General features: G+C 42.4%; 1 protein-coding gene and 1 long non-coding RNA gene across 3 annotated transcripts; both read right to left on the bottom strand.

Annotated features, from left to right (window-relative positions):
• Positions 1-61: 61 nt before the first annotated feature.
• On the bottom strand, positions 62-19,692 carry mpp3a (MAGUK p55 scaffold protein 3a). Of its 2 annotated transcripts, XM_047572537.1 has the most exons (20): positions 19,543-19,692; positions 12,768-12,830; positions 12,552-12,670; positions 11,970-12,047; positions 11,541-11,621; positions 11,209-11,346; positions 10,993-11,074; positions 9,586-9,671; positions 8,530-8,604; positions 8,114-8,310; positions 7,385-7,449; positions 6,517-6,537; positions 5,645-5,686; positions 4,472-4,537; positions 3,675-3,830; positions 3,474-3,554; positions 3,290-3,383; positions 3,098-3,206; positions 2,759-2,887; positions 62-1,387 (listed from the first exon to the last, which is right to left on the bottom strand). In XM_047572537.1, exons 2-20 carry the CDS (start codon positions 12,802-12,804, stop codon positions 1,208-1,210), a joined length of 1,836 nt encoding a protein of 611 aa, XP_047428493.1. In that variant the 5' UTR covers positions 12,805-12,830; positions 19,543-19,692; the 3' UTR covers positions 62-1,207. The 2 variants fall into 2 exon arrangements, with proteins under 2 accessions (XP_047428493.1, XP_047428494.1); XM_047572538.1 differs by lacking the exon at positions 4,472-4,537.
• A 1,310-nt stretch (positions 19,693-21,002) lies between these two features.
• On the bottom strand, positions 21,003-21,981 carry LOC124997425. The gene is made up of 3 exons (XR_007110972.1): positions 21,882-21,981; positions 21,213-21,308; positions 21,003-21,141 (listed from the first exon to the last, which is right to left on the bottom strand). It is a non-coding gene; the product is annotated as an uncharacterized LOC124997425 (long non-coding RNA).
• Positions 21,982-22,466: the final 485 nt, after the last annotated feature.

The following is a 22,466-nucleotide window of genomic DNA, read 5'->3' as shown; positions in this document are numbered from 1 at the left end:
AACTTTTCACGTTAAAATGTTCAACTGCTAAACCTTCTTAAAGATTAAGACACAGAACCAGTTTGATTCCGCTAGCTTTATTATGGCACTTTGTACATGTGAGGTTACAAACTCAGCACATAAATCAAGAACAACATTGCATGTTTATAAAAGAACAGAATAGACCAGGAAACGGTTTTATTTTTTCCACGCAGATACTCACATTCAATGAAATGACGTGTAGGAGTGAGAGGCCAGTGGCTTTGGAATCATCTGATCTACTGTCTGTACGTCCTGATTAGTTTCTAGTCTCAGTATGATACTGTGATCCACAGGAAGGAGCTCCTTGTTGCTACAATCATTTCTCCTGTGAAAGGATTCCTTGTTCTGAAGCTAGTATCCAGTTTTGCGTTTTTGGCCCTGAGAGACTAGGTTCTATCTTAAACGTTTGAATCAGTGGATGGAAAAATTGCAATGTGTTTAAAAAATATCAGTGTCAGGGTTTAGGCCTAAATAGAGCTCTGTGTAACAATTGTTTTCACCAATTCGGCAATGTTTTTCTTATAATTATCACATGCTTAAAAAGCTGTTAATATGTCTCATGACGGTAAACAGTAAAAGGACATTTGGTACCAATGCCACCTTCGTTCAAAAATACAGATATGTGCAAGGAAACTGTACAAAATCCATTCCTGTCTGTGAACACACACAGTGGCACGTCCGTCCACACAGAGGGTAAACAGGTTGCATTGAAGTGCTACAAGATCTTTCCGTTGGCACACGAAGAGTAACATTTACATTAAATAAGTTGTCATGCGTTTCCTAAAAACAGTCTTGTAGAAAATAAAAATGTCACATTCCATTTGGATTTGTCTAGTTGAAATATATATATATGGTTTAGAGAACAAAAATAATGCATTCACTTAACTATTTTTTCCAGAGAACAAGGGGAAGCTGCAGCATCCATCTTTCAAGAAAATGAAAACTAAATGAGTAAGTAGTGTTCAGAACCTGATGCAGAATGGAGGTATTCCTCTGACGTCATCCTCTCCCTTTGGTTCCTCGGTTTTTGGCTGACCAGCCCTGTGTCAGTCTTGTGGAGGGAGTTCAGCAGGCCTATCAGAGCCTGCGAGCGTTGAGGGGGGAGGGGAGGAGATCATATCATCTCACGATTACCAGCGCAGGGTTTTGGGGCGCAGACGTTCCTCTGGAAGCGTGGTTGTTATGTTTAGGTCCGCACCCAGCTGACAGGCACCCAGAAGGACTCTCGCTCCAGTCTTTCCAAAATACCTCTTAGTTCTGCACAAGCACTGGCTGAGTCCTCCTTGATCAGGACCCGGTCCACCAGGTGTCCATACTGCTGATCAATCTGGATGGCAGACTGACGCATCTCCTGGAGGTCCTCATCCTGTGGAAGAAAGCAAAATGAAGGCCAGATGTAGGCGCTCTTTACAAGGTGCAGTTTGAAGCATAACTCATCAGTAGATGGACTATTTAAAATAGCAGCACTACTTTTCTCTGCTATTGGACAGCTCTTTCAGAAGGTCGAACTGAAGTCGTTACGTGTTTGGGTTGCAGCAGTGGACCAGTGGCTCCTGTTAATTAGGTTTGTTGGATTGGAAGAGAGTTCTAGGATTACTCCAGTTCCTAGTTGAAAATACTGTACAGATGTAAAGCAATGATGACTATTCTCAATGCTGCACTTGCCACCACTTAACTGTAGGTAATATACTGGCTACAGGTTAAGTACCTCATCTAAAAAATACTTTAACTATCAGAGCTAACCTTTAACTCATTTGGCTACTGCAGAAACTGTCAGATGTGGATGTTCGTTCACCACTGACACGGGACCGTCTATGGGGGGGTGCTTAGCCAATAAAACTGACCACTGAGTCCTCTGGCTGTGACATTGACAGTTATTAAAGTGTCCCATTTCATTGTTTTTATCCATGTTCTGTCATGCAGAGCAAGAAACAAGTCAAACTACGACATAAGAACAGACAGATGTCTGTGCCTGGCTACAAATAGTTCTCATATGTCTGGACACTGATAGAATTATTATTTTGACCATCTGTCATTCAATTATGTGTTGTTCACTGTAGCTCAGTCCTGAAGACATCAACACTATGAAGGAACACATGAAGTAGTAAACAAACCAGAACACGTTTAGACTGATTCTTAGACATTCTCTCCATCAGCTTCATGACATATTCATCTGAAGGATTTTCCAACAGAAGTGTTTGCGGACATTGGTCCCACTAAGAGTAAACTAGATGCTGTGATAGTCATTGCTGGTTAAATGTGCCCTGAACCTTGAATTAATAACCAACAGTGTCAGCACCACAGCAGGAACGACACATATAGAAACCTTCCACTCTCCTCTTCTGTCTGTCAAACACTGAGCTTCAGTGGCGTCTTTGCATTAGTTCCACCATGGAGGCCTAATTCATTGTAATATCTGATTCTTTTGAACTGTTGATATAGAGATGTGTCGGCCAGATGGACTGAGCTTCATGTCTGAGTAGTTGAGTAGTTTCGTGTATTCACAGCCATCACCACCCCTACTTCTACACAACGACTGATGAAGGCGACACATTCCACTGACTGAAATGAAAACCTCATGACGCTGATGGAGAGAATGTCAAGAAAGCAAAGCTAAAGGTGACAAATAGAAAACCCATTCTGGTTTGTTTACTACATACTTCATATGTCTTCAGTATTAATGTAGAAAACAATCAACAGGAAGACAAACCACTGAATGAGAAGGTGTGTGACTCACTGTAATACGGCCATGATCGCCCCCACCTGGTGAGGTGGCTGCACTGCGACGACGTCTGCTCTCAGGAACACGAGGTTTGACAAAGATAACATACGGCTTGAACTCTGCTGTCCGCAGCCTCTTCAGGGCCTGGGGGGTTTACATACAACAGAACAAGGATACAAACCATAGGTCAGAAAGCAGATGTGAAAGGAGTGGACAAAGTCAGCAATGATATCTCACACTCTGCTTTGTGAGTAAATGTGATGTGACTGCCCTCCCTCGTCCACTCAGTGAAGTGCTGCTGCTGTCAGAGTATATAAGTCACTGACATGACAGGATGTGTAAAGGGACTCTTACCTCAGGCTGCACATCTACAATACACATCTTGTTCTTGGCCTGTACAGAGCGGATGGCCTCTATACTGGTGCCATACTGGTTCTCCTTGTACTCCCCATGCTCTATGAACCTTGGGGACAAGAACAAAACCTTTACTTCAACCGAAAATCATATATCTCACTACAAAACAATAAAGCAATAATAGAAACCTACTTGTTATTCAAAGCATCTGCATCAAAATGCTGTTTGGTGACAAAGTGGTACTCTACCCCATCCTTCTCATGAGGCTTCTTGGGCCTGGTTGTATCTGTGGGAACAAATAAGAGGAGTGTAATGGTATGTGTAGTATTGTTGGTCCATTGAGAAGGATTAAGTGTAAAAATGTACAATCACTCACGCGGTACAGCCACTGCATAACGATGAGGGTTTTCAGCAATCACCCGCTGTTTGAGTTCATTGATTCTTGCTCCAAGAGACCCTTCAGAAGACCATCGTGTGTGTGTGTGAATAACAAAGAATGTTGCAATGACTGCCTCTGCCACTAGATGTCACTGACATCACAGGAGAGCATTTGTGTAGCCCAGTGGTTCAGTCTTACCAATCAGAACCACCAGACGGGGCCTCTCATTGGGCCTCTGTTGGTAGCGGGTCACCTCCTCGTAGGTCAGGAAGTCGGGGTCTCCAGGATCAGAGCCCTCTCCAGATGATCCCTGTCGGTCTTTACGACTCAGCCGGAAACTCCTCCGTAAACCAGCTATAGCACCACCAGAGATGAGAAGGAGCAGAAGAGAGAAAACTATGGTTAGATATAATGTATAATGAAATGATAACAATGACGACATAACACAAATCATAGTTACTAGATAAATGCACTTAAAACATTTTGGAATATGTTCAAGAGCAACCCACTGATTATCATGCATTAATGAAACCTTTGCACAGTGCACCTGGATGAAAAGAGCTCACTTATCTGAAGTGTAAATGTACGATAGTGTAGAGATAGAGATATAAGCAGAACTCTGAGCCAAATAGACGTCATGCTTCAACTTAAACTTGGTTCACATGCAGCTTAAGTAAACATACTGAGTAAAACACTTCAAGTCTGAAAGTGAAGCAGGCTCTGTCCTACTTTAAGCAACGGCGTAGCACGTGTTGGTAACAGTTTCAGAGATTTGAGTGACCCAAGATAAATATATTCATATATTCAACATGTTTCATTTAAGGCATGCTGCTTTCAACAAGGCTACAGTGCTGAGGCAGGACAGGACAGCCTGGTCCTGGGAGACACCACCCTAAAGGGAGGAAACTGACTACAGTCTGGGTCTCCCATGATCAGGACTGTCTCTATCCCCCTGTCAGTGGTGTGTACCTGCAGGAATGAGCCGGACACTGTACCTGAATAAAATTCCCAGGAAAACACCTGGCCACAGGAGGGCGCCACTGCTTTACACTTAGGAGAGACTATAACTGGCGTTAGAGCATCACACAACCCAGCCTCGCACCTCCACACAGGGTGAACAAGCAACAAACGTGCCTGGTTGAGTGTGCAATGCGTCCAACGCAGCAGGGCCCTCGTGGGGGAAAGGGAGGGGTTGGAGGGGCGGGGAGGGGAGGGGAAGCAGTTGCACTCACCACAGCAGCAGGAGCAGTTAGTAAGATGCAGAGCAAGAAAGGGAGTTTAGGAGGATCCAAACACTACTATGAAGGTGGAGGGTGAAGGATGGAAAGGAGAGGGTTTTACAGCTCCAAGCAGGTTGACAAGAAGCACAAATAGGGTTTAATAGGGACCTTTGTGTCACAGTGACAGGGTGCTGTAAAGCTTTCAGCTGTGTTTAGATCGCTCCTTCTGCTCAAGGTCATTCCAGCAACTCACAGGATGGGGGAGCAAATGGGGGTCAGGTTGGGTTGAAAAAGGGTGAGGGAGGGGAGGTCAGTGGGAGGCCAGAGTGGGATTGAGGATAAAGGGAACTAATGTATTCCTTCCACCCCAGTATGAGTTCAGATATCCCAACATACCTACGAGCTGACTGCCTATGTAAATGCATTAATTACCATCTTATTGTTATTCTACTAATTATATCACTGTAATGCAAATGATGTTATTGTTTTGATGCTGGACAATCTATTTGATTCTGTACTACGACGGCACTGACACTTTGATGCATCCCCGATTTCTCTTAACTCTAATTATGCATCGGAATCTGTGAAGAGGCAGATCTGTTTCTGCCTCCTGCAGAAGTGTGAGACGATACTTCCTACATGTTTTTCCAACTTACTCTTTTCTTTCTACTGTAGCTGTTGAAGGATTTATTTCTTCTCAACATCTTCTCTATTTTATCCCTATCAATTTCACATATTCTCCTACTCTGGCAATGGCTCCAAAGGTGTCCAAAGGTTTAAAGATGGTTTTCAGTCGTCCTCTCATCCCTTAATCCTGGGCCCCAGACAGGTCAACCCTACATGCCGTCATTTTGACCCCCAGTCCAAAGCACCCAGGGAACCAGCATGAAGCCAGGCTGCCTCAGGCAAAGAGCAGATAGGGAGAAGGAAAGATGTGCACGCTCTCACCTATGTACTGTCCATTGAAATAGCCCTCACAGTCACAGTCCTCTGTAGGGAGGCAAGCAGGGAAAAGAGGGGGTAAACACAGGATAAGAGACCTGGAAGAGTTAGGTAGGGGAGCTGGAAGAGTTTAAAAAATAAATAAATTTTAAAAAAAAAGGACGGGGCCATGGGTTCTGGAGAGGGGAGGCAGTGCCCAGCAGGCAGCAGGCAGAGAGCAGGAGAGACTGGAAGGGCAGCCAAGAGAGAGTGAAGGGACGCTGTTGGAGGCAACAGCCACTACAAAAGCTTGATAAAAGAGACTGGAGGACAAGAGAAAGGAGAGGAGATGGCTCTGCTTCGTCTGCATGTTAGCTAGCTGTGAGTTAAGTCACTGTCAACCACACACACATAAACACACCTCCCAGAGATGTGCAGCAGACACACAATCTGCCCCACATATACAAACCTATCCACAATTCCTTAACAAACCCTAAGCGCTTGGACTCCTCCAAACAACCAACACTTACATTTTAACAATGTGTACCAAGTTTAGAAAATAGACAAATGAAGAAAACAAATGGGACACAGCAGAATAAAGATGAGGATGAAAACAGAACAAAAGATAACAGCACACAAGGATGACGTAAAAAAAAAAAAGTCATCAGGGAAGCTGTTCAGTCTGTACATCACCTGGTACAACACACATGCCTATTCTTGTCTGGTACAGTAACAGCAGGAGGGGAGAATTAAGCTGCAATGGAGTGAAATCCCAAATCCACACCCCACTAGCACACACACTCCACACAAACGTCCCAACTTTGAGGCCTCAACATTTTATTGTATATTTTGTGTTTCTTTGTTTATTGTTGCTGTGTTTGTGCTGCACATGTACCCACCTTTATCACATCCTTGATCATCTGATACAGTGAGCAGCAAAGAAGGTGAAGAGTAAAACATAATTATTAAGGAGGGTAAAGTACAGATACTTGTATGCAGATAACATCTAAGGAACAAAGGTTTCTAAATATAAAGTGACCGTTGTTAAACTGACGTCACTAAGAGACGAGGAGGGGGACCCACATTTAAAGACTCCCGCTGGGATTTAGTGGAATTAATAAAGGGAGCTGGAGGAGTGTGGAAGGCAGAGACATTAGAGTCCCTGCTGGGTTGCTGCTACGTGGCGTAGCAAGGCTAGCTGCCATATTGCTAAGCTCTTGTTGTCTCCCCGTGGCTCAGGCCTAATCGGATCGCCTGCAGCTTATGAGCCACGAAGAGCCACCACTCACATTACACACTCACCTGGCTGTGGGCATGACGTTTCTATAGTTCCAAATGAGAAAGTGACTAGCGCACTGTAATGCTGTGACTTTATTTCACAGTGTTCAGCAGTTGTTGCACAGCCTGGATCTACTTAAGCTGAACTTGCAGCCTGCTTACTGGCCAGATGGACTAAACATGAAAGAGATTAATTCATATCTACGATCCCTCCCTCCGTCTGCATCCCTCTATCGCTCCCTTATCCCTTTAAAAACACGTCTACATAGCAGCATTTAGAGGATAGACAATGGATACGAATGGGTCTGAGAATGCCAATTAATAGCAAATCAGGTTAAATATCAGAGAAAATCTTGAAATCTTGCTGCATTTATTAACCAATATCAGAGTGACTGCATACATTAGTAGATGAAGGAGAGCTGAGAGATGCTGCAGGTAGTAAACTGTAATTATGAAAAGATGCAGTGAACTCCTGGGAAACAAACTTACAGACAGGCTTTTTAGGGGATTTTGGATTCGGGAGTGTGCCCACTTTCATCCTGTAGGCCAGTCGCCTGGAGGAATGTGCAGCAGAACAAAGAGCCAAAGAGGATGAAGGCAGGAAGCGAGCCATCAGGACAGAAAGGAGAGTAAGTAGAAAGTATGGACAGACTGTCAGGAATAAAAGATTTGAACATGGAAGGCTTACAAACATACAACACACGGCCCAATTAGGAGACAGTGGGACATTTTTGGAACTTTTGTTGATGCATTTAAAGCCATTTGTCTCATTCACCATTAATGTAACCCTGAGCTTAATGTGCAGCTGGAACCCACATTAGATGTAATACGCACTTCATAAACATTAAAAAAAACACAGTATTTAGGCTTTTCTGACTTGTATCTCTTGCCGTCTGTGTTCAGGCTGGGGTTATAGAGTCAACAGCTGCTGCAGTGTTTGGCACGATCTCCCAGCCTGCATAGGTCATCCTACTGGGGGATAATGACACTTACAGTATCAGCATGTGCCTATTCAGTGCTGTGTTTCCACACTGCTTTCATGCTCCATCTAATCATAGTTGACCCCTCAAAGTGGAACACATGAATATGGATTTAAAAGATTACAAATAGCAGGGTAAAAAAATATCTCTGTCTCAACTGTTCAACTGATTAGTTTATGGTTAGTTCCTTTTAACTGTGAAGACACAGGATCCAACTCTTCCTCCTAGATGATCTCACCTCTCCTGGAACTGTTTGGAGGGGATAAGTCCAGCTCGCAGGTTGCTGTCTCCCACACGCTTGGCCTGCCACCACGTTGCGTCGTCCTGGGTCACAACCTGCAGTATGTCTCCCCGTTTAAAGGGAAGTCCAGCCTCTTGGCAGGGCGTGGCCTTGTCTTCCAATGGGATGTAGTCAAACAAGGCCCGCACGTATACCTAAAATAAAATGCACAGTTGGAGAAAATAAATATTCTTCTTTAAATCAAATGTGTGCTGTTCTCCATTCAACCAATCTAAGTGAACACACTTGGAGCAGCGAACAGAGCCTCAACCATGGGATCAAACCAGTAACCCCACAGACCCAAAGCTTCACTAACCACCAGTCTATAGCTCTGCCACATCACATCATGTACAGTCAGTCATGCTTCATCTGACCTTGCTTTCCTTCAGTCGGTCCTCTTCTTTAATGGCAGGGATTATCTTGAGCGTGATGGAGCCTTGGGACTGGGACTAGATCACAAATAGAGAAGACATGGAGTGAAGATTAAAGACAAACACCAAACACAGCAGGTTCCAAACGCATCCTGATCTGGATCTTCCATTTATTGGTGTAAGTTGTCCCTGTATGTATGTCACATGATCCCAAAGAACGTAATTCTTTCTTTTTGTACTTTGTTTAGATTAAATCTGTGGGAAATTTGGTGTCCTGTAGCTTCAATGCATAGAAACAGATATAACAGATATCTAAGTTCTACAATAATATGAATATATAATGCTGTGTAAAAATATACAGTAGTGGCAGCATTGACCACAGCCCAGTTGTTTCCTCACAGGGAGGTGTTGTAGAGTCTTACGTCCTAAAGGACAAACATCCTCCTCAAGCTGTCTGCAGAGCAGGACAGAGACAGCAGCCTGTCACTAAATGAGCTGTGTCTATGGTGTCATGTAGAGGGTGGTGGACATCGTTCATGACCGACCTTTATCTTTATAGATGGGATTTATGTCCACAGACTCAGTAATAGACTGGATTTTACTGCCATGCTGTCGAGAACAGTATCCTCTAATCTAAATCATAGAGCTGTCATATAAAGCATTAACATTTGGCCTCACCTTTTCACCTTTACAACTAAAAAACATTTTTAAAAAAACACATGAACTATATAACAAGACTTTTATTCTGAGTTTATTTAAGTGTGCTTAATGCAGTACTAGTCAACAAACAATTATCAAAAAAACAGAACAGAAATGGTTTTCCACAAGTACTAACACCTTTAATACAAGATAGCATGTGACGCTAATCTTCTGTAGGGACACATTTTCATTTCAAATTGGATGGAAATAAGGCACCACAGCCACACATTAAATTTGAGAAGTTTTAAATCTATTTTGGGTCACTGAGATTTACAGGAATCGCAATCCCTTATCCACAATCTGAATTTGTATATGTCAGCGTAAGTGTGACTTTAATCCGTGACTGTAACTCTGTCTTACCAGCAGCTGACTGATCTCATCGGGCCTCTTGTGGATGACAGAGACACCGTTGACCTCCCTGAGTTCATCTCCTACATGGACCAAACCTGTGAGGACCAGAGACAGTATAAGGGGGATAACTGTGCAGAAACTTCCAAGACAAAGAGGATGTCATGAGCTTCCTGGTTTTCTGTCAACCAAAGGCTGAGAGAAAACAGGCGAATATACTTTTCCCTCAAGATGGAGGAGTACACTGCAAACACAACATTATGTAGTCATACACATAACGTATACTGAGGCCTGAGGCTAATTCTGAAATCTCCACTCATTTCGTCTTCACACTGACGACAGCTTTTTCTATCACTTGACACAGCAAGAGAACAGAGGAGCACATTAATGATTAACGGGTATGGACACTGATTAGTTTACCTTACCAGCATGCATGCTTCTAATGTCAGATAACACACACCTCTGCATGTAGCTGACATTTCCATGGTAACACCCAAAGATCTCTGCTGGATGTGCAGCAGATCATCTCTACACAGAGACCTTTGAATATCAGCAGCAACTACACTATCCTAATTTTTCTCCAGCTGCAGCACCTCTCACCCCGTAGCTTTGATCTCACTATCATTAGATGAATAGTTGAGGATTTTTTTCCCCCCGTACATATATTCTTATTAATAATTTCCGTTGTTAGTGCTGTGTGTAAGAAGAGAAAAGCAGTCACAGTAGTGTAAAAATGAGGATCATCTCCAGACGTCAAGCTGGTTGAGCCTGCCTCAAGGCTGTGCTACGTTACTGCAGCAGCCTGGCTCACTTCCATGCTGGGGCTGTTTTGCATGGCATCTGACTTTGCTAAAGAAACAGCAAAAATACAAAATAAAATGTTTACCTTAGCATTTCTTGTATATACTGCTTTGTGCACATGTATTATACTGAAACTCCAGATGGGATTAAGAGTTACAGTCTTTTCTGCCTTTACTGCAAAGCATCATCTCTGTTGCAAGCATGGACATGCAAGTCATAGCCCCATAGATACTACTGCCCCCTGCATAGTATAAGGACTTAAATCCAATCCTATGATTACACACAGCCCTCAACTACACACAAGTACAAATACCATGAAAGAATCTCCTTTGTATAAATGAGAATTTAATTCCTGGCAATGTAAATAAGGTGGTCAAGATAAAAAAATAAATGACTGAAACAATATTTGCAGTCTAGATAATACAACCTGGAGTCTGTGAAGATTGTCAGGCTAAGTTGACTATTCAATAGCTAATAAACTAGAGTGGACTAATGCCTCCTTATCTGAATTACCTTTAGGGACCTTAAGAGAATTATTTCACTCAGATAATCTTGTTAACTTTATCCACAGGTTGGGAACCACTGCTATTAACATCCTTGAGAGAGTAAACATTTTACCGCTTCGATCAGCTGCACCTCCTCTCATGATCCGAGCGACAATCACTGCCCCAGTGGCATCATCACGCCTGATAGTGGCTCCCTGAAGCACAGATAAATGGATTTTTACACAAACAGAGCACAGGCCTGACGTCCATAATCCTCTCCTCTGTTATTGAGTCCTCCAGCAGGCTCCCGTGCTTTCATTTCCACTCTCATTGTTATGTCACAACTCACTAAAGGCTCCTTGTTCTTCACCAGCCTGACAATCTTCACAGACTCCTCCTCCAGCTCATCTTCAAAGTCATCTGGCAGCGGTGGCAGAACAGGGTCAAAGTTCTTCTGGGCCACAGTGTCGTGCACCGAGAGAACAGCCTGATGAGACAGAAACCAGACGTGCTGAGATTACAATGCTGATGTTCAGCTGGTGAGAGGCACAGACATATGTCAGAATCAAAACCACTTTAGACATGAGTTTACAGTGTGACATCAGGGCAAATGATATCCCTGACCAAGAAGCGTGGTTCCATGTGAAGAGAAATACTCAAAGCTGCTTTGTGTGCGTTTACCTTGAGATGTGGTGACGTCAGCAGGTGCAGCAGTTCCTTCTCTTCTGTGCTCATTGGTCCACTCTGCAGCTCCTCTGCCACCTACCGATCACAACATACTCTGCATATATACCCCGAGTCTGGCATGCGTGGGTATACCACTAATGTACACTGCAGCTTACTGAAGAATCATCACAGACATGCACACAGGGAAAGATAAGTGGTAAGGAGCTAAGGTCAGCAGTTCCCTCCACTGATAACTTGTGAGTGTGAGAGACCAGCAGGATATGGACTTTCATTAGATGAGCACTGGGATGATTCAGCACTTTGAGAACATTAAAATTCACTTTTGATACCTGCATTGCTTCTCTGTTGGACCTAACTCATGGTGACTCACTGCTGAGCCCAAGTGGAAAAGTAATTTAGGGTGCTGGTGTGTGATGAACTTACATCCTCTGCCAGAGAAGACGCACTGTGGAGGACGGGTGTTGGGCTCTGCCTCTCATACTGTCTCAGCTTCTCATGTATCTGTAACAAACAATTATTCTATTAAAAGTGAGAATGGGAAATACAACGTTTTCACAAAGGCCCAGCGCTCATTTGTGCCCAATTTCAAGACAGGCTTTTTCTAAAAAACAAAAACCACTACACAGAGGATAATAGAAGTCAGAAAGTGCTACCCCAAAACATTTGCCCAAAACTTTATTGACAGTGGTGTTATTCAATTGGATTTTATTTATTTGTATATCATCAATAACTTCAATAAAAATACAGTGATAAATGACTTAAATACACAATTTCCTTAATGTAAGATCTGAACATTTAACATGTTATTGCTCAACATGTGGACCAACACTGTTATGAAAATGCTTTAAAAATGTATTCAATCTTCAGTCTGGTGGTCATCCATGAGTGTCATATCACACATATTACTGTACAAGCTGCTGACAAGTCACAAAAGACTAAACTTTACCACATCTTTATCTTAACAGATCTGGAAGACATTCACAAGCAGCCATCTGAGTTCCTCACCTTCATGAGGTATCCCAAACTCCTCTCACTGAAGACATCTTTGAGGAACACCATATCCTCTTTGTGGTTGGCATCGGGCCGCAGCTGAGATGTCAGCAGGGCCAACGTTTCATGTAGCCCTAAAAAGGACAGCGAGAGAAACCCCGGTGTGTAGATGGACAGATGGAGCACAGCAGCATGGACAGTGTGTTTAGCATCTGTGCTAGCTGGTCTTACCCGCTCCTGCTGTGAGAACCGGCATGGCTTCTTTCATGGGTCAGTGAGATGAGGAGGGGAAACCTGGAAGGCAGATAACAGAAGTATTAATCTGTACTATATAATTAGACTCTGTGGCATTCTAAGAGAATAAAAAAAATCTTCTGCAAACTGAGAAAAAAGAAGATTGTGTTGTGTGTGAGCCAGGTTGACCTGATATAAAGGCACTCAGAGACCCATGTTGGGTAATTATAGCTGTATATCAGCCCCTTGTAGGCTTCACGCAATAAATCTCAGCTGCAATTTCCATTTTGCAGTGCACTTCACCTCATCTGTGTAGGTGTGGATGTGTAAGTCTGCTTGCATTACAGGGCAGTACTACCAAGATAAACTGTCGCTGCTGGTACTATTAATCACACCGACTTTCACAGGGCCTTCTGAGCTCTGAGTGAGCAGACGGCATTATGGGTACTCTGGCACTGTGTCATACCTCTAACTGATAGAAAAAAAGACAGAAAATAGATAGAGAAAATAGACAGAGTGTGTGCATGTTGGAAATCTTTAGGGTTAATTAAGCAATACACCAATCAGCCTCAACCCATCGGACCCAAAGACCCTCCACTAACAACATTATATTACCAGACACCCTCAGAAAACCCATGTCCATTCTCTGACGAATTACAACGGAGACCTACACAATATTAGGAAGGTGGTCATAATGTTATGCCAGATGAGTGTATGTGAAACATTCCCTCCTCCCCTCCTAGATGGGAGTACAGACTAGAGTTAAATATGAATGGCCAGGTCAGTGGATGATTTAAAAAAGGCTGAGCTTTTCCTGAATAACAATTTAATCTGATTTTAGGTCTAAATAGCAACTGAGAGTTAAATAAACTGATGCATGTCCAGTATGAATATACGTATGTGTATATACTGACAGATCTATGACCCAAAGATGAAGTCAGACAGAATACAGACTGCAGCATTATTGCAGGCCCCACCAATCAATAATACGGTCATTCCACTCAATAGTCACAATATTTCCTTACTGGAAACCAAAGTCAATAAGAAAAACCACAGACTCACTCATGTCCCACTGTGATCTAATGGCAAAATAGAAACAGTGCAATAAGGAGACATTCTTATTAGTGGTACTTTCCATGTGAAAGGTAGTGAACATATCAGTGTTTACATTGGTAAGTTTTCTGTGGTGAAATGCACCAGGGTTTCTTAAAGTGTGCCAACAGAGTTGTATTCTTAGGTTCTCTAGCCTGAAAACATCAACATCAATGAGCAGCACAGCATGTAAAGAGTCCCTGAATGAGGGCAGAGCGACATGCAGCTCAAACCCTCAAGTTAAAACCAGACTGCTCCGATCATGATGCTGTGAAACAAAAACACCCGAACTCATGTCCCATGTGATTGATGCTACCATCCATGTTGTGTTGTTTGTTTCCAAGAAACTGAAATACACACACCAACATATACACACCAATAAGATTCACAACACTCCACACCAAACATACACATCTCATCTTAATCTCATTCATCCTGCAAGACTGCAGTTTTTTTCAGTGCTCTTGAAGAATTTCAAAACTGCCTCCTTGTGCTTTGAAGATTCCTAATCAGAATACGATTAACCTCAGCGGTGACACAGAGACAGCTATGAGCTGATGAATAATGAACAGAAAGGATATCACAACAGGAGGAGGAAGGGAGGCGGCACATTGTTTTTGCTCTGTCAGGACAATCAGCGAGAACACCACACAGGAGATGACTTCAAGTGTGCGAGTTGCGATTCAGTATAACTTCATAACATATAACTGCTCCATTTTTTATGCTCTCTATCAATGTAAAACATTCCACCCATCACTCCACTACTGACTAATGAAACTGGAGAATTTTGGAGCCAATAAAAATGTGATGTCTTGCTTCGTAATGTGCAGTACATCAACTGAATGAATTGGGCCTGTCGTCACTTTTCATTAGATGAACATACAACATAATAATCCAGTGATGGTTGACTATGTGTTCATCCATGAATGAACAGCAAACAAAACTAATTTCAGTATGTTTAGTGGTGCCAGTCTGCCTAAACATAACCAAATATAGTCAAATCTGTAGCTCAGTAGAAAGGTTAACTCAGTGAATCTATGGTAACTATAACATTCTTTAACATATACTGAGTCACATACAGACCGTTTGTAGCGGGATACGTGAAACCAAAGAGGTTTTCAAATCAAGGGAAACTATTTAAAATGTAACCCCCTTTCTAACTTGGTTTTTGGTCCTTATTAATTACTGAGCATCTAAAACAGATAAACGCAAAAAGCCAAAAAAAGTGTGGAGCTGTTTTATAAATACACAAGTACAGCTGGCAGCATATTATACGAGTCTGTCTTTGAGAGTTTCATTCTTCATCCTCAGCTTTATTCATATCATCAGCCTGCGTTATTCCCACAGCTCACAATGCCAAAATAGCGTCAAAGAAAACAAAAGTGATTAAATGGGAAAAACTGTTCATTATTGTGAGATTAATTAGCTGAAAACCACCAGCAACTAAGTTTCTGAATAATTTAAATGGAGATGAATGTGTTTAGGAAGTGCAGCTTTTAAACAATCAAAAGCGTGTGGAGCATTACATCTCCCTCTTCAGCTGCTCAGTAACCGTCCTGGGAGGATGACATCACTGGAATCACTGCTGACATGTTGCTGTGGTGAGATCATCAGGGAGAGACACTATGGGAGACGCTACTAAATAGCACCTTTGGGGATTTAGGTTCAAAAGGTGCCCCTTAAAGTATTAAAAAATAAAAATACAGTTTATGAAAGATATGCAAGCAAAGTGAAATGTGAAAACTGTCTCAATCATAATTGTTAATATCTGTGTCAGCATGCAGCATACACAGTCTGTTAGGACAGCATGGTTAGTCTTTATATCGTAGACACAACAGTACAATATTAGTCTCAGTATACTGACAATCACAAAGAGTTGAGATACAGTTTTTAACCGTAAACACCATGGCAACTTTCCATAAAAACACCCAGTGTCTCAAAAGCAAGAATTTACTTTGTGTTAATTATTATTTGTGTAATAATTAATATGTGTTTACATGGTGACAAACCATCTTATATAGAAAGAAACCTTGTTGCCGAGCATTACCCTATCCACAAAGCTAACTAATACTGATTGTCAACTTGTCTAAATTGTGCTATAATTGCAACAACCAAACGAGGAACAACATGGGGACAAAAAGTGCTATTGATTTCCAAGAAACACATTTGTCTCATCTGCTATTTTGGACTCTTCAGTTACTTCAAAGATCAGCACCATCAAGGCAGGTTACGACTGCACAGTGATTTACATTTCCATGTTCAAAACGGGACAAGAAAAGATAAAAAAAAAAAAGAGAGAGAATTTAATAATTGTTTATTATTGCAACACACATTCTACTGTCAGCGAGAGGTTTAGGTGCCAGCAGCAACTAATGTGATGCTGTTCTGTAAGCTTCAAGCAGATATGAAGACGCAGACTGAAATGACACATGATACAAACTGAAGCATTTTAAGGACTCAAAGTGGATTAAATCTCTTAAGTGCTTTAATGTGTGGCAGCACCTCACTTTAAACTAAATTTGACTGTTCAATGTGGGTCTCCACATGGATTGCAGCAATGTCTGTGTGCTGGTGTTAATTGATTTAAGTCTAACTCACTGTAAAATTCCACTATTTATAGATGTTGGTGTGTTGGTGCCCCTTTGCCATCTAGGATGGTTGCAGAGTCAGTGCATCTTCTTTAGGTAGGCCAGCTATTAATACTGGCTCCATTACAAAATCCATCTGATAGTGAATATTAAATGGCTACGTACTAATCCTACTGAGAACCAGCTGTAAAGTCCACTAACAGCTCATTGTTTAGACTGATATATGGATATGCTTGAGCTGCAGATGTCAAAACGATGCTACAATTAATACCAGTAGCAAAGCCAAAGCATTCCTGCCTGTATTATACATTATATTCGTTGCAAAGAACCCACAGTTGAACTGCTTCTCCAACTCTGTGAAAAGGTGCAGGAGTTAGTCCAGGTTCTTACAGCTCAACAAGCCTTTAAAAGCCCTAATTCTTCCCATCTCTAAACAACATGACTACAAACATAAAATCGCCAGACGTCACTGATCCAGAAATAGACTCGGACGTCACGCTTTTTGCATTTCGTCCCAGCAAAAATGACGTTTTCACTTGAAATCTAGTTAGGAGCTTAGCTCTAGCTCACACAAACATGATGGAGCGTCGGTGAAGCCACAGAAAATCTCAGAGGTCAGCTGATCCCATGAAAACCATGGTCATAACATTCATGCTACATTTTATTAAAACCCCGATCAGCCCGTACTACTGCTTTTACTACATTAATAGTATGCAGTTTGGACTCACATGAACAACCAACATAGTCTATGGCCACATTCTTTTGGTTCCTGATTTTTCCTTGTTCCAACCACACAAGCTGGACCAGAAGCCTTTACTCCTCTGCTTCCAGTCATGAACTCTGGGGGTGTTTTGGCATCGGCAGGTTCAGCAGTTGGTCCTCACAGCAATCAACACACGGCCAGGGTTTCAGCAGGCCTCTCTTTGATGCCTCATCTAGTGAGACCTTAGCCCTGACAGAGGTACAGAACAGTCACTGCTGTGCTGCCACTGAACAGGAGTTTAAAACACAAACTGAAAAAGCAGAAAACTCAAAGGCTTAATACGTAATCCAAACACCGCTAGTTTTATATTATACCGGAAAATAAAACATTCACATCAAAGGGCTCCGAAGCAGCTCGCGTGGTTGTAAACCTTCAGTCTTGCTTGTACGTACACACAAAGAAGCACCTCCTCAGCACAACAACAACAAACACACATATCACTGTGTGTTACTGTATTTTTGTGCATTATATTAAAATGACTTGGAGTTTCCAATGAAATGACCTCTTGCAGTTACGAAAAAAAAAATAATAATTACACATTCAGGACATATAGTGGAATTATAGGATTATAGTGGAAGTTGGAAGGTATAAATTTAGGTTAAACTGGGTTCACATCACAACTGTTAAGAATTAAAGATGAGGAGAGTCAGTGATGACAAATGCAACGGTCAATAAGAATAATATCTTTATAATGAATGAAAACCTTCTATTCCCTTTCTGTATACACTGAATTTGACTGCACCATATTTCCATTCAAAACCATCACCCTGACTATGTGTCCACAAATTTACTTTTGCCAAAAAGTTGAATACCATCTAAAGTCTAACATTTCCATGTAAGCAGCTTATGTCATTTATGCTTCAAAGTATAATGGCCATTTACCATGTATCTGTGATGAAGTCAGCCTCAAAGCAGCTGCAGCTGAAGGAACCTCATCACAGATGTTGCTACAGTCGTTGGGCCTGTTTCTGCCTCACTGTCATGAATGTTTTGTATGAAAGCCTCAGTCCAGAGCATTCTTAAAGGTCTGTTAAGTCATTATGAGGTGGTGCTGCTCCTTATTGTTTATGCTCTGCAAGAATATGCCCCAACTCTCCATATAGGTCCAAAAAACGTCACAACACAAAACGTGCCATCTGGAGTGGTGCAGCCCGTGTGTGTGTGTGTGTGTGTGTGTGTGTGTGTGTGTAGGGATCATTAGAAACACCCTTTTGAACACAACAGCTCTTAATGAGGATATATTATCTACTATGCTGTGAAGATGCTTTGGCATCTACACTCTAAAACAACAAATGCTCGGTCAAGCTGTTGTGAGCAGGCTTCCTTTCAGAGGGTCGACCGCTTCCCTCTGCCAGATGATGATCCCTCCTCGAAGAACATTCATTTTCATTCTGAGCTACAAGCTTTTACAATATGACAGACAGGAGATAGAATTTCTGTCAATCAGTCGCCAACTGATGATGTGAAGAACTGTGGGCTGATGCAGAAGCAGATCAGGTATGAGCACCCTGTCCTACAGTGTCTCTACCCATGTTCTACAATTACAGACCGAGGCAGACACACACACACACACACCAACAGATAATTCATCTATGTTACTGACCACACACACAGCTGAGTGTGGCGGCATTCTGGTCAGCACATGATTGAGGGTCTTGGCTCGACTCCTCGCCGCCTCTAGAATGAACACCCCTCAAATAAGGCTAATCCACTGCCCTGACAGTAATGGGAGACAACGCTAAGCATGTTTGGCCAGCATCCAATACACACACACAACCCAGACTCGCACCATCACAACCACAAAAACCTCCCGTCATCTAATCTCATCTTCCAGGAGTGAGCAGAGGGTGCGGCCAGACAGAAACTTATATCATCTCCAACATGATGGGAACTACTAATGTTTACAGCTGCTGCCACACTCCTGCCCACTGTCACTGAAAGGCTGCACGCCTCCACAGGGGCTAAATCCCCCCACACCACCCCATCAATTTTGCACAGAAAGCACAGGCAGATGTCCGTTATCTCTTCCTGCTTCCACACATCTGCCTCCCAGTCTCTCTGCTCTTACTTCCTCATGACTGTAGAGTGTGATGCCGCCCCTCCATCCCTCCCTCCGTCTCTCTGCATCACTCTGCAGTGCTACAGAGCTCGGTTCTCCCCACAAACAGCGTGAGCTGGCAGACAGAGGAAGAAAAGGAAAACACACGCTAAACAGCAGAGCACATTGTCTTCCAGCTGATACCTCATGTTCACGCTGAAAACAGAAAGGCGTTAAACAGACGAATGAGCGCAGAAATGAGCAGCAGCCCCTTCCCTTCTCTTCCCTTACCTTCTCTCTGTATCTCCTCCTCTCTCTGTGTTTATGTCCCTCCTGACTGCAGCCACACTGTTTCTCTCGCTCCGATTCCTCCTCCTTCCTTCCTTCTTCCTCCTCCTCCTCCTCTGGCTGCAGCTCTCACAAACCTGCTGCCACCGAGTGTCTGCCTCTTCCCCTCTCTCCCTCCGTCTCTCAGCCCCTCCCCTTACATGTCTGATGCTCTTTCTGCTCAAAACATATCTGTAGAATGCAGAATAAAGAGGCTGAAATTTTGTTGCCTCCATTTGTGCCTCATGAGACACACTGATCATCTTCTTTTACAAAATCAATTGGGTGAAATCATATATATGTATACATACATATATATATATACACACACACTATTACTACATTACTATTACTATTACTATTTTCTACTGTCCCCTTTAATGTCTAAACATCTTTTAGCTACACTGATTAGTTCAGAGACATGTCTCCAACGTGTCTCCAGCTATTTAGTAACCATAAAGCTAGTTTGCGTCACTATTCATATTTAGCCGCTAAGTAGACTATAAGAGATTGAAACAGATATTTGTGATCTCAAATCAAAAGTAATTGTTAGCCGAGCCAAGTCTCTGTCACGAAACAGGACTTCAGCAAACACGGCCGCAGCTTTCAGAGTGAAACCACAGTCCTGTTTCTCATAGTCCTTCGCTGGGGCTTCGTTTCACTCTCACGTTTTGTGGCGGCTAATTGGATGTGATTGGCTGCTTCTGAGAGGGAGCTCCCCTCCCCCTCCTCTCTCTCAGTCAGGCAGGACTGGAGCTCAGATTGTGGTTAGCCCACATCCATCGACGGAGCGGCTGCTCGCCCTTTGTCTGCCTGCGTGTAGCTCACACAGTGGACATGCAGTGTCTGAATGATGCTGGGGACTTAACCCCCCCCACCACCACCACCCAAATCCAACGCACACATCCCTTCATTCACATGGTAATAGTGGGCGTTTCCAGCCTGTCCTTGTGCCCCTGTTTTCATGTCCAGATGTCACAAACCTCGACATACAAAGAAGTGAACTGCAAAGGCTAATTTTCCTTTCTTTTCAAATAACTAAAGGTCTATATATGATATAAAACTTTATATATGTTCTGAATCAAAAGTACAAGTCTTTATATAATAGACCATTGTATTATTACTTCCCTTTAGTAAAAGTGTAAGATATTTAAAACATGTAACATGTCTAATAGCACCTGCTTTAAAGGTTTCTCTTATTGATGAGTACAGTCACACACAGTCTTATATTTTTGAACTTTAGATAACGTACATTTAGTCACAAGCCATTTATATAGGAGAAACGCTGATTATTACACCGTACACTGTGAAATACACTGAATTAGAAATAAACACACTTTCCTGAACTGTAGCATCAGCAGATCAGAGGGACTCTGTACACTTTAAACAACCCCAGAATTACAGCGGAGGTCGTTATGGGTCGTTGCCCAAATTGATTCAGAGGCATCTGCTCACCTCCTCCTCTGGGAAGCAGGAGCAGCCAGGCTGATGTCCATGATGAGGGGCTGATCAGGAGGCTCAAGCTGTCTCCTGACCCCACAAGCAGACCGTAAACTGACGGCTCTGCAGGGACCAAATGGATGGAGTCACTATCAGATAATACGGCACATACATGAAACCAAGTATTTACTTACTATTAAAACTGCAACAGCAGCCAGACGAAGGCCTGTAGTGAAGTAAGTGTCTCATTAACTGGGTTTCACATCGGACCCTCAGGCATGTTTCTGGTCCTGTGAGCACAACGACAAGGAAGAAGTGATTCAGATGCAACTACTCGACCTAAAACAAATCCTAATTCCCCTCAACCCTTGAAAATATTTCTATGAAACTAGACCATACATCTGACAAAGGAAAGGGTTGTAGATTTTTTTTTTTTCCCTGTGCTGGAGGTAGTGTTTATCAGCCTTGATTCATTACTGTCAAAGAACACATCATTTAGATTTCATATTTCTTAGCAAGAAAAAATTCCAGATCAAAATTCAGTGGATGAACCAAAACACACAATTTGTTTGACAGTGTTGAATGAATGAATTAATATTAGAGAGACTGCGCTATAACGTGAAAATCACAGGTTTAATCACATTCTTAAATTAAATTGTATGTATATAGTGTCAATAATAATACAAATCAAAACCCTTCACACAACCCAGAGCCCATATGAAAGCACGAAAAGCAAATGGCAGCCCACGACGCTGCTTCACTTAAATGACTCTAAACTTAGCATGACACATTTGTTAACTAAATGCATCTACAGAGAACTGCAACATGCACAAGGACAGACAGATAACAACAATAAGTATTACCAGAAATGTTGTACGCAGCCAAACCGAGGTGATAAGAGCAGAATATGCAGATAAACTGTGCCGCTGTGGCGGGAATTGGCTGCAGGTGTGCAGGTCAGGAAGGGGCAGGCCACGTGACCAAACAAATAGACTCGATGGGGCCAACTGGTGGACAGATGTGGAATGACAAGACAATTTGAATACAGCAGCTTCCAAGAAATGACCAGTGGAAGCCGAGAAATCCTGACAATATATATACATTCCTTCTACACTGAGGAAGGAAAAAATAATCACATTACACTTATCTCAGTCTTGGGGAATGCAGAATCTTGACAAATACAGACACACACATGGTACTATGAAACTATACCAACTGTATAGTTAATCCATACAGCACACAGCTTGATAGAATTAGGATAACAAGTTGTCCCACATTTAGAAAAGTAATTAAGATGATCCCCAAATAAATCTAAAGGGGTCAAATTCTTCAGAGTAAGTTAAGCCGTTGTTTTTTTGTTTTGAAATTTTGAAACAGCAGAAACATTCGCCCTTTGACCTGCACATGGCCTGTGAGTTCAGGACAATTAACCGAGAGAAAAGAAGGTA

This window comes from Mugil cephalus, chromosome 20 (genome assembly GCF_022458985.1).
Source record: "Mugil cephalus isolate CIBA_MC_2020 chromosome 20, CIBA_Mcephalus_1.1, whole genome shotgun sequence".
NCBI lineage: Eukaryota > Metazoa > Chordata > Actinopteri > Mugiliformes > Mugilidae > Mugil > Mugil cephalus.
The sequence above is the reverse complement of the archived record's forward strand: the minus strand, read 5'-3'. Positions and strand labels throughout refer to the sequence as shown.